Source organism: Phodopus roborovskii, unplaced genomic scaffold, assembly GCF_943737965.1.
Source record: "Phodopus roborovskii unplaced genomic scaffold, PHOROB, whole genome shotgun sequence".
Lineage (NCBI taxonomy): Eukaryota > Metazoa > Chordata > Mammalia > Rodentia > Cricetidae > Phodopus > Phodopus roborovskii.
This window is the reverse complement of record NW_026125281.1, coordinates 7114920-7127973: the sequence shown is the minus strand read 5'-3', so window position 1 is coordinate 7127973 and position 13054 is coordinate 7114920. Positions and strand designations below refer to the sequence as shown.

General features: G+C 36.9%; 1 protein-coding gene across 1 annotated transcript in view; it reads right to left on the bottom strand.

The window, feature by feature from the left end:
* Positions 1-2479: 2479 nt before the first annotated feature.
* Positions 2480-13054, bottom strand: part of Lrrcc1 (leucine rich repeat and coiled-coil centrosomal protein 1) — a 28712-nt gene continuing 18137 nt past the window's right edge. Inside the window, exons 11-19 of the mRNA XM_051196833.1 lie at positions 12476-12615; positions 11041-11242; positions 9228-9413; positions 8188-8362; positions 7190-7353; positions 6490-6698; positions 6268-6405; positions 5458-5593; positions 2480-2675 (exon numbers count right to left, since the gene is read on the bottom strand). Coding sequence (XP_051052790.1) covers positions 2553-2675; positions 5458-5593; positions 6268-6405; positions 6490-6698; positions 7190-7353; positions 8188-8362; positions 9228-9413; positions 11041-11242; positions 12476-12615 — 1473 coding nt within the window. The 3' untranslated portion in view covers positions 2480-2552. The remainder of the gene's footprint in view (positions 2676-5457; positions 5594-6267; positions 6406-6489; positions 6699-7189; positions 7354-8187; positions 8363-9227; positions 9414-11040; positions 11243-12475; positions 12616-13054) is intronic.

Below are 13054 nucleotides of genomic sequence, written 5' to 3'. Positions count from 1 at the left end.
CACACAGTGTTATTAGTAAAGTCAAGGATGCCTAACATGTACATTCCCCGTTTACAACTCTCTAGATGCCATTTTTATCCTCGAGGGGATAAATAAGTACGAGTATTTTGAACTGGCAACACTGTAGAAAAATGACTCAACCTGGCCATACAATAAATACAGGAAAGAAGAACTAGAATTTTCTAATAATACAGATGATTTAAAATCAAATGGGAAACTTCTAAGCAACGTGCCTCCTGTCCTCTTTAGTACCAGGGGACACCTTATAACAACATATATATGAAATGTTCAAGCATCCACTGCTTTATGGCACGACAGTCAGCCTGACTTGTAGTCATTAACTGGTGTTATCTGATAAACTGAGGTACATTTACTATGCCTGTAACTAAGCTGTTTTCTTAGCCTTTAGCTTGGACTTCTCCACTGTTTCAAATAAACTCAATCCCTTTGGAAAGAAGTTTGGGGCTGGCTCGAAGCCAACTTAAGATTCTACTTCAGGTGTTGGATAAAGACAGGAAGCCTTGGTCTGGGTCTTCTAGGTGTACCTCTCCCTGGAGGTAACCTCTGACTTATGACCTGGTTAAATGTTAGTAACTAGACTCACAGTACTTTTGATGTCAGAAATGGGTGCTGGATGGATGTCACAATATAGCCTAATTGCTTTCAGAAGTGATGCATAACACTAACAGCTTGTCCAGTCTGGTAACACTACATCCCTTGGCCAGAAACAAAGAGGAAAAGAAACCTGGCTTGCCCACACCCACAAGCATCTCGTGGAATTTCAGTGCTAAAAATGCACCATCCATGCACACTGCCAATGCTTTTGCTATTGTTACTGAGTTTTTATTGAGTAAATAAATACTTCTTCAATTGCTGTATCTCATTAGGACAACTTCTAAAGTTTTAAACCACTTTGACCATCAGGATTATTATTTTCTGGGAAGCAGGTCAGTAAAGCTGTGTTGCCATTCAAATGTGAAGCCTCCAATGTGGTCTAGGCTGGCTTTTTTGGTTCCCCTACTTGAGTTATCTGGTGGTGATTGTGTGTATGCCATCATGCCTAGCTTTGGCATTTTAATGATTTGGGGGTTTATTTTCCTAGCTGATCCTCTAGTGATTATAGTATGCATCTGAGCACTAATCATTTTCACTTTATTACTATTATAATATGAACAAAACGTAACACTACAGCTACCAAGCTTCTGGTATTTTCTGATATCCTCTATGGCATAAATTCAATAAATGTAATTTCTGTCAGCTAGCCAAAATTCTAATCTTTTATTAACTATTTACCCACATATTTACCTTTTAACCATTTCCTCACTGGGTTGTTGGGTATAATTTCCTTCCTACCTTAGTTTCTTTAGTAACTTTCTTAAAGTGGGTATTTTGTAAGTCTTCATTAATCTACAAATATCTTTGCCAGTTATTTTGAATTCTTTCCAACCTGTATTGTTCATGAGGACTTTCTTGTTCCTTCCCAAATTCTCCAAGTTTGGCTGACATTTCTAAGCATTAAATCTTTTTATCATGATTCTTTATTAAAAATTTATCTGTAGGTTAACTATTTAAAATCAAATTTAGTCAATTTGCAGCTATTCTTTATTTTGCTTCCAAGATGCCTATTACATTTGTTGGTGCACCTGATATTGGCCCACAGACTGCAGTATGTAGCTCAGCTATAAGGAAAATACAAGGCCTTCCTTTCAGGAATACTTAAGATTATTTGAGTTCCATTTACTTTTTAAAATTTAGTTTACTAATGACACTCGTTTTCAAATGTGCTATATTTACTTCCTCTCAGGAGTGGCACAGGGGTAGGGACATATATTTTCAGTGTAAGAGGCGCCAACAGTGAGCTGGCAGTACAAGACATGTTAGAAAATTGAATGTGTTTCCAGTTGCAAAGTCAGAAGTATATTCATGAAGTAAGAGAGTGAGCGATGGTAGGACTGTTCTTCTGTATAAGACAATATTTATAGATGAGAAATGTCACCTTTAATGGGACAAATGCATCAGATAAGAGAAAACCGAGTCATGTGGAGACAGCTACACCTGCTTTCTAAATGACAACACACTTTTGTTTTTGTTTTTTTAATCATACAGACTTTAAATGTTTTTTTGGCTACATGTTAGACATTTTAAAAGAACAGATCTCCAAGAACTAAAGGCCACCTATAAATATAATTAGTTCTGTACTAGCACAAGGTTAACAACACTGATTACTTTTATCTCTCTCCTATAGTCAAATTCTAACCTTCCTTTACAAGTCTACGAATAAATATGTAATTACCAACAAGATACAAACAGCACAAAGACAAGAAAAAGTGCTTTAAGTCTAGTTATTATGATAGATTCTTCTAATATATATAATTATCAAGTTTATTATAAAAACCTACACATACAATACTTCAAGTCTCTTAAAATATATTCATAATGAAATGTGTAGAAAGAGACATTTCAAAGTCATAGCAGTTACTACTGTTACAGTATTTAATCATTTTTACAATAGGTCTGTTGGTCCATTTCAGTTAAATTTGTTCCCACCAACATCACAATTCTTTCTGAATTTCACTTAGAGCACAAGCAAGTTGCTTAATTTTTCCTTCCATTACTTTTTTGTTCTTGCATGTTTCTTCCAGAAGTCCTCGCATTTCTTCTTCAACTTGTTGAACCTAAACCAATGTATACATTTTACATTTTAATTTTCTAAAAAAAAAAATTAAGTGCATTTTGAAAAGTCAATGATGTATTTTATATACTCTATAATTTGTGATTCATTAAATGAAGTTAATAAGATGCAACTTTTTTCAAATGATAAAATGGAAAAGTATATGAAATACTTTCATGTGTATTACCTATTTAGTCCTCTCCTAAAAAAGATAGAGCAATGTGTTTTAACTGCAGTTTGAGCTTAGAAAATGTGAAATTCCTGTTTTACAGAGAACAGAAACCCATTTTCTGATTCCACTCACTGCCCCAAGCTGCCTGTCAATCAATGCTGAGTTCAAGTTAAAACACCCATTCTTTACGTATTTCCAACTCATATAACTTCACTCCCAAAGCAATCTCTTCAATTTGGTCCCTCCAGCATTTTAAAAAGTTCTGTTGGGGTTTTGTCTTTCACCATTGAAATATAACTTTCCCACTCATTCTTAATCCTCATTCCCCTAAAACTCCTGTATTGCATAGAACAGACTTTTGCTTGAGTCTTCTATGTAGCTGACCATGTCTGACACAGCTACTATGACTCCTTTTTCTGTCATGTCATTCTTCATCCCCCTCAGTACAGAGCTCCTAGTATCTTCCCTTAGAAAAATGACTTTTTCTAATTATTTTGAATTTTAAAGATTTATTTTATTATTTTATGTGTATAAGTGTTTTGCCTACACTTATGTATGTTTACCACGATCATTCTTAGAGCCCATGGAGGTCAGAAAAGGGCACTAACCTAGATTTACAGCTGGTTGTGAGCCACCATGTGGATGCTGGGAATCAAGCTTGGGTCCTCTCCAAGAGTCTAGTGCTCTCAGCCTCAGAGACAACTCTTGAGCTCCAACCTTTCCTAATGTAAATTGTTACCTGTCTGTAATGCCTTGGGATCTGTACACTTCCTGTGCCTGATTATTTCAAGCTCTGGTTCTATTTTTCTAGCTTTTTTTTTTTTTTTAAAGTAATTTTGTTGCTTTAGTACACAGGACAGATTTATGCCATTAGAGCAGAGACTGTGGATGACTCATATTCCAGTTGGATGGAAGGACCCACTTAATCTTATATAAGGAGCCAATCGGTGAATCCAGCTCTATCAGGATCAGGTAGAATTTAGCATCCATATCCTTCCTGTTCATTTCAGAAGCTTTGGAACAGCAACTGCTTTCTTAGTTAAATGGTAGAGATCTTCGGGATGATTAGGATCAAGGCCTTTGGACTTAAGAATTCTCAAGAACTTATTACATCATGAAAGAGACTTGTGCGGCACCAGGGAGTCCCTCAGGATCATCCTGAAAAGAGAGGCTTGTAACTTCTAACACAACACAAACTTGAACATGTGATAAACCTCAGGAAGCAAAACTCTCCTGTGTTTCCTGTTTATCAACAGTCAACAAAAGAAAGCATTTCTTTAACACTTTACCAAATCATATTGTAGTAGGTTCAACATTATACTTTCAGCCAAAAGCTTAATTTGTGTTTTATTTGGTATTACCCACACAGTACCTTTGTATCATGTTCAATAAAATACCTGAAATTGCCACTAACTTCATTTAAAAATAACTTGGTCATATGCCCTTAACTATTAATTATATAAGACCGTTCTCGCTCTTCTGGATCCTAAGAGTAGTTCTACTTTGTGCCTCTGTTATTTAAGACTTAGTTACCTGTGCACAGTTGGTACATGTCTGAATGGGTATGTGGATGTGTACTCAGGCCAGATTAGGGCACTGGCTCTCTAAGATTGGGAGTTATTGGCATTTGCAGGATGTGACAACCTGGCTTTTGTTATGTGGGTGATAGTATCTGAACTTTGGGTCTTATGACTGCTCTGTGCTCTTATAGCTGAGCCATCTTTTCAGCCCCTCCCTCCATGTTTGGAGGGATGATTTTCTGTTTAGCCCAGCCTGACATGAACATTTCATCTTCCTGCCTCCTCTCAAGTACTGAGATTATAGGATAAGTACACACAACCATGCTTTCTGTCCTTGAATGCTTTTTGGTTGCACACTTCTGAATCTTATGTACCTTAGTTTTTGTTTGCTTTTACATACTACTTGAAAAAAAATGAAGTTTTTGTTTGTTTGTTTGTTTGTTTTTTTGGAAACAGGGTTTCTCTGTGTAGCTTTGGAGGCTGTCCTGGAACTCAGAACCAGGCTGGCCTCGAACTCAGAGATCTGACTGCCTCTGCCTCTCTAGTGCTGGGATCAGACATGCACCACCACAGCTAATGAAACAAACATCCTTAAGCATCTTTGAATCTCATGGATCTCAACAGAATGGTCATATCAGAATACTTGTGTGAATCTTACAGTATCTTGGTCTGACCCATTATCTTCTGAGATAAAGCACTTGATGTCTGATTTGGCAGCAACAGATATTCATTCTCATCAAGATGACAAAGCAGATTGACTTAAACCCCAATGAATAAGGAAGTGACTGCTGAGAACTTTCTCAAGGCAGTGGTGGACTGCATTTATATTTTCCCTTGCCATGACCAAAGGGATGTTCACAGGAGACTGCCAAGATCATGGACAGGTGCAAAAGGTCCATGAAAGTTACTACTACTCAGTTCACTGGAGTTATTACCTATAAATGACCCATGTGTTGCCTGGATTCATGACAGCTTTGACACCTTCTTTAGTACTTATATCATTAAAATGTGATCCTCTTTTAATTTCCAAATCTAATTTGTTTAACCATAAACATTTAATATTGATTATTAAAGTAAATCTTAACTCACAGTACCTTTAAATTTGCACAATCAATATATTTCTGCTTCTCAGTTGCTAGTTGTATTATTTCAGCTTGATGAGCTTCAACAATTGCATCAACTTGTTTTTTAAAGGCATCGTCCATGCTTTGAAGCTTTTCTATTGCATCCCTTTAAAAAAAGAAAAAGCAGAAAAAAACCCTAGGCATATGGGTACAGAGGGATTAAGTGGGCTACTTGGGTCATCTGCAGACTCTGTTATTAGGAACACTCTGTACCTTGAAATCAAACCAGCCATTAAAATGTAATACTTATTTTTCAGAATTTCAATTTTATAAATAATTTTTAAAATATTTATATGTTATGAAGTTAATACTTCCCACTGAATACTTTTTTAGACTGAAACCAAAAGTGGTAACTAGCTGCACATTTCCTTTGATCTCTTTTAAAACCACTTCTCTTTCTCAGCTTGTGCAGGCTAATTACAATTTAAACCTACACTGCTCTAGGCAGTCAAGCGACTGGTCTGAGTTCCATTTACACCAAGCGAGATTTTACTCAGATATTGACAGTAATGTTAGTAATAAAATGCTCATATAATAATAATTACTATGCTTCAGGCACTATCATATAGGGAGAAATAATATATCTATACATTCATAATGAGTTATTACAGAGGAATTATTACTTTATATTTTATAGATGTATGAGAATAATTTTTTTAGCATATTAACTCTACCCTCCATATCTCTGGTATCTTTTTCTTTCTTTACATATATTTTACCTATGTCAGTATAGTATGTATGTTTAAAGAAATCCCACCTCCTTCATGACTTAATGCTTACTTTTGTAGCTCAAGACTTTTGTCTCTCTCTGCTTTAAGTTTCTTTTCCTTGTTTTCAAATTTTTCTTTTACTTCTTTTACTTGTGTTTCAAGATGACAGAGTAGTTCTCCTTTATCATGCCATTTCTGATTTAGTGTGCTAAAAAAGACAAGAAATAACTTTAAAGTAAGTGAGGAATATGAGATCATTAAAGCTCTCTCAGTGGCAAGTATTATATAATACCTGTAAGCTTTTCTGATTTCTTCAAGTTCTAATTCTTTTGTTTTCAACTGATGTTTTAGTTTTTCCTTTCTCTCATTGTGTCTTTCCAGTTTTTCAATTACATTATCTAGTTGTGAACATTTTTCACTAAGTTGTTCTTGAGTACATTTTTCTATGAAAAGGATCTTTTCTTGTAGTAATTTGATTTGCGCATCTTTTTCTTGTAAACACTTAAAAAACAAAAACCCAGTAATTTATTTTAGATGTTGCATATAGTACAAGTTAAGACCTAAAAGGATACTGAATATAAAATATTAAATTTTCTTATGATTGCTAATCTGTCACTGATATCTCATATTTTGTTATTTTAGTAACAAGTTAGGCATAGTGCCACATGTCTTTAATCCCAGCACTCAAGGCAGTGACAGGCAGATCACTATGAGTTTCAGGATAGCTTGGTTCCTAGCCAGCCAGGAATACATAGACCCTGCCTCAAAAAAATCAAACAATCAAAAAACCAGTTAAAAACAACAACGACAACAGATCAAAAAAAAATTCAAGTTAGTAACTCTCAGATAGTACTTTCAAGAGCAAGATGAGAAACTTTAAAAGGAAACATGATACTCTTTTTCTTTAAAATCTGCAAGTTGAGGATTATAACTATAAATTATTATTTTCCAAACCTGCCATTGTCCTTTCCCCAAAAAACTATTAAGCTTACATCTTTTAATTTTCTGATGGTTTCTGTTTGGTCCTCGATGATTTTGCCCTTTATTCTCAATGTATCACAGTCACCTTCATGAGTTTTTCTCAGAGAATCATTCTCTCTACATAAACTTTCAATTTGGGCTTCTAATTTCCCACGACTCTGGGTTTGTGATGAGCCTAAGAAACAATTCCAGTTAGAAACATAATACACCTTGGGGATTTTTGTCCTTTATGAAAACCTAACCTAAAAGAAAAATTTTACTTAAAATGCAAGGCATACGATAATGCAAATCAACAGGAGAGACAAAGCCTTCTAAACATTTCAGCTAGTCAGCTAAACACTTACCTATATAGGTAAAATGAAGCAAACACAATCACAATAGAAATTACTATAGAATAAATAAGCAATGCTTTATTTCACCAATATCTAATTATTCATAATTTTTTGCTATCTGTAAATGTCTAAACAGAGTATTTATTTTCTCTTGCTGTAAAACAATCAGAATGAGAATAAGACCAAGGATTTACCTAAAATCCAGTGTTTTTCATTCATGCATAATTTTACTTCTATCCATGCAAAATACTGTAAATGTCACAAATATGAATACTCATTTTAGATGCTTTTATTATTGACACAGAATAGTACCACCACAGTATCCCATGAAAGTATACAATTTTAATGTGTTTACATATCAGTGAAAACAGATTCAAATAGAAAACTAGAAGTGTCAAAGCTACGGCCCCTCAGCTCCTTCTTCCTCAGCCTCTGGAGCAGCAGCAGCTACATGCACTTCCATGCCTGACCACTTCAACAACTTAACTGCTGAAGTGACTGCTTACTTCCCGAGAGGCATATACTCCTGTCTGGCTGCTAAATGCATGTTTATCCTACCGGATAAAGCACTGCTTTTATCTTAGCCTTGGGAGACCGGGAAGCACCTTTTCAGCCCAATATCCAGAGGTACTGATTTCGAACAACAGCTAATTTTCATTTAAAAACTTGAGACTTACCCTGATGTACCAGTTCATGTCCCCATACTTTTCTTTCTGTCCTTAAACCATAAATCAGCGACTCTTTGGCTGCTAGCTCAGAAATAAGCTGGGTCTTTTCATGCTTAAGAATTTCTATTTGAATGCTCTTCTGCTTGTCATCTTCAATCAAAATTTCAAGAGTGTTGATTTGATTCTGTATATCCCCGAACACAAAATCATCAATTATTTCACTTAATTATGAACATTAAACTTTTATTAAGGTACCCCTTTTTTATCTTATGAAAAAGTGATCTTTAAGCAATTAAAAAGTAAACATTATCAAAATTTACACCAAAAGTTTTAAGATACACATTATAAGATAAAGAGCCAACATCTAAGGCTTCTTTACAAAGCTGTTTTACTCTATAATGGCTAAGAGAAAACCTCAGCCTAGAATTTTCAAAATTTCTCATAAAATATTTAGCAGTCTATAACTTTCTTTCCAGAAGTTGAGTTCTTAGGTGAAATAGCACAAGTATTAATAGACATGAATTTAAAAGCTATTGAGGTTAATTGCATCTAAAACTACCACTACTACCACTATCCAATTAATACCAACAATACAAGTGGTGTTTCTCGAACCTTAACACCTTTTGAATATCACTTGCACAATTTTTGTTATATCAATGTACAACTGGTAACACCGTTATAAAGATAAATTTACTGAAATAATCTATTTACATACTTTTATTTATTTTTGAGACAGAGTCTCACTATGTAGATCTGATGGGTCTAGCACTTGAAATGTAGACTATGAGGACTCCAGTTCAGAGAGCTGCCTGCCTGCCTCTGTCTCCCAAGAACTGGGGCTGAAGCTGTATGCCACCATACCTGGCATACTTAGGTATTTTGATGAAAGCAAATCTATGAAATCATTAATTTCATTAGGCATGCGATCATCGTGGGCATCACAATGTATGGCTAGTACAATCTCCAGGTTAATCCTGAGTGCTCCGAAAAGCCACCGCTTACACCTGAGCTGATGTGAAAGCTCCAAGGAAAAGACTGCAAACACTTGCCTGTAAATTTGCTGCTGCTTCCTGTTTCAATTTGGAGACTTCTGAGAGTTTTGTCTTTTGTTCCTTCACCATACAGGTCAGATCTTTAATTAAAGAGGAAGATTCATTTTCTTTGCGTTGAGCCCAAATAAGTGCATGTTTGCTCTTCGCTAACTCAGTTGCAACATCTTCAAAACCATCTTGAACCTGTATTTCAAAATCATATTATAAACAGGGGCTTCCTAATAGAAACAGTTTACCTTTCTCATTTTAAAACCTTGAGTTTTAGCAAAACAAAACACAGACATAGTTTGTTTCAATCTACTAATTCCCAGAAGATAAAACATAGACCCAGGAATTTTACTCCTCATTTGTCTAGTTACCCAGGAAATTAACTAGTGAATGTTAAGAACCACGATTCTTTTGTACAACACATTTTCATTGAGCAATTGCTTTATGTCAGCTGCAGTTTGGCACTAGACTTGATTTGTCTTCTAGTAGTCAGGGACTAACAATATACCAATAGGAAGAAACTATGCATCAGAAAACTATATAGAAAGCTTAGAGGGATGTAAAGTTTTAAAAAGCACTGCTATTGAGAGGTTAACAGGTGATAACAAAGGGTGTGAATGTGCAGGGAAGGTGTTCTTCAAGGGGCAGCACAGCTTAGAGGGATGTAAAGTTTTAAAAGCACTGCTATTGAGAGGTTAACAGGTGATAACAAAGGGTGTAAGCGTGCAGGGAAGGTGTTCTTCAAGGGGCAGCACAGCTTAGAGGGGTGTAAAGTTTTAAAAGGCACTGCTATTGAGAGGTTAACAGGTGATAACAAAGGGTGTGAATGTGCAGGGAAGGTGTTCTTCAAGGGGCAGCACAGCTTAGAGGGATGTAAAGTTTTAAAAGGCACTGCTATTGAGAGGTTAACAGGTGATAACAAAGGGTGTAAGCGTGCAGGGAAGGTGTTCTTCAAGGGGCAGCACAGCTTAGAGGGATGTAAAGTTTTAAAAGGCACTGCTATTGAGAGGTTAACAGGTGATAACAAAGGGTGTAAGCGTGCAGGGAAGGTGTTCTTCAAGGGGCAGCACAGCTTAGAGGGATGTAAAGTTTTAAAAGGCACTGCTATTGAGAGGTTAACAGGTGATAACAAAGGGTGTAAGCGTGCAGGGAAGGTGGTCTTCAAGGGGCAGCACAAGCGCTGCTGATGTGAGTGGCATGGGCGGAAGGGAGGACGACAGCACCACACAGGCTCGAATACAAAGAGCTCTGGTTATTGCTCTGAATAAAATGGCGGGGCAAAGGGGGTGAGGAGTGGCACAATATCTAACTTACACGTTAACACCAAGGTGGTAAGAAGGAAGACTATAGATTCTAAAAGCATTACAAAAAGCTTTTGAGGTACTGGTTATGGAACAGCAGAGAAAGAGGGTCAATGTTGGCACTCATTTTGGGCTTAAGCACTTAGAAGGCTGGGGATAGCATTAATGGGGAAGGAAAGACTGTTGAAGTAAAAGCTGAGGAATTTCAGTTCCATAGAAATGCTAACTAAGCAGGAGGCCACCTTTGGCCTAGGAGGGTAAGAGGCATGGGGGGGTGGGGTAGGGGAACTGTCTGCTTTGCTGGCCCCTGATGTACAAGGTCAGGTTTCCCATTCATATTTTGATTCTTGCTTTATCTTACCACTTATTAGCATAATTTCCAACAGCAATAAAGTTATTGTTTACACGAGAAAATGAAAGCTCGAAGAATTCAATTGTTTAAACATCATCTACTCATCTAAATAAGGGTAGTTTTCTAAAATGTGGTCCTCTTATCAGTAGAGCTATACATCAATTCTTACATCTTTAAACTTTCTGGCTTCAACAGTTAAAGCAATACGGAATTCGTTTTCTAAATCCACATACTGCTGGTTTAATATATCAATTTTCTCTTGGTATTCTTTTATTTCTTGTTCATGCTTTCTTTCTTCTTTGGCCATTTCTTTAGCTAATGCTTCCTGGAACTCAGCTTCACTGAAAAACTCCCTAGTTTCGATTTCTTTCCTGGAATGAAAAATCAAAGCAATGCAGTTCACCTAAATTAAAAATCAAAGGTCTTTTAACATTTTGCATCATCTAAGGTTAATGGAAGATCAGCTCTTTGCTTTAAAACACAGATGTGATACTTAGTTAGAGACAGTGAAAGTTCATAGTCTATTATTGCTTTAGAGATTAAATACCAATTAATTTTACAAGTAGCTATTTGGAAGTCAATTAGCATAGCTTTCTCTCTATTGGATGAGCAATTTTTGTCAAGCTTGGAGAAATGTTGAAATAAGGTGCATTATAAGATTCTTCTTTTCATGCTGACACTAAAGTCACACATTTATTTTTTTAACTGCTTTCTTTCATTTTATTTTAGGAACTATCTTCTTTTACATATCAATCTCAGTTCGGTCTCTGTCCTACCCTCCCAGGCCCCCCACCCAAGTCCTTCCATGGGGGTTCATCAAATCTGTCACATCATTTGGAGGAGGGCCTAGGCTGTATCTGGGTTGAAAGAGTAACCCTCCATAGGGAATGGTCTCCCAAGGTCCATTTGTGCACTGGGGATACATTCAGGTTCCACTGTCAGAGGTCTCATGTATTTAACTGCTATTTCTATAGGACTGACTCTAATAGAGGGGCACACATGGTATTTCCAAGAGTTAATTCTGATTTTAATCTTTTTTTCTACAACATTGAACCAGGGCTAGATTATGTGTGTGTGTGTCATGCACAGAAATTGGTGGGAGTCACTTTTCCTTTTGTCATGTGTGCTGTGGTAGAAATTTCACGGAAGCTCCTTCTTCCATCTCCCAAACCCTGGAGTCTCAGAAAGCCCGCCAAATGATGACCCCTCCCCCAAAGATGCTCAAGACACTCACACAGGGTATTTAAAATGCGCCCACAAACCAGACTCATGGTTTTTATGGTCTCCCATTCCTGTCTCCTTTCTGGGGGGGGGGGGCTGGAAGGTCATCTGGGAGCTTTGTGTCCATTAAATGTGGGCCTTTTCTAATTCGGTTTGATTTGGTCTGATCTGGATTGCCGCATTGGCAGAGGCTTATTGGCATGTAGACATTTTTCAGTGTGGTTCCCAGGTTAGGTTAAGCCATCTTGCAGGCCCTTCATGAGTCAGTTCTGTCAGACTTCACTAAAGGTCAGTTGCTGGGTGGGAAGGAAGGGGGGACAGAACCAGAAACTTCCTTTTATACTTTTTAATGTCGGTATTGACTTGATACGGGTTTCATTCACCTGTGTTCCTGTTCTTTTAATGCCAGAAGTTCATGAAGCTGTTGCACTTGCTCCTTTTCATGGTGAAGAGAAGTCCGAAGTAAGCTTATTTCTCGATCAGCAGCTGAGGCTTTGAGTTCCACCTCTTGGATAAGTCTCATCTGAATGAAGCACATGAGATTACAGCAGTCACACAATTCTCATATTCACCCCCACTTCGAGGTCTTAGAGTCCATTAGATAGTAGTCTCATTTGAGTGAAGTACAAATGGTTACTTCACTTACACAATCATCTCCTTGTTTCTACTTTACACTTGGTCAGTTTATTTAAAGGTCAAGGGTTAATCATTAGATTAAAAGAAAAGCCACAGGGCAGGCAAGATGTAAACCTTGGCAGCTGCCTGGAGAAGGAAAAAAGGAAGAGGAAGAGGAAGAGGAAAAGTCATGCCTTTTTGAGTTAGGCATGACAGTCAAGTACACTGCCAGCCACAGGGTGAGAGACAGCTTTGAGGCCTGCTGAAGCTCAGAGTTAGGGACAGCATGACCAAGGCCAGTATCTGAAAAACGAAGCAAAACAAAAACAAAAACAAACAAACCAAAA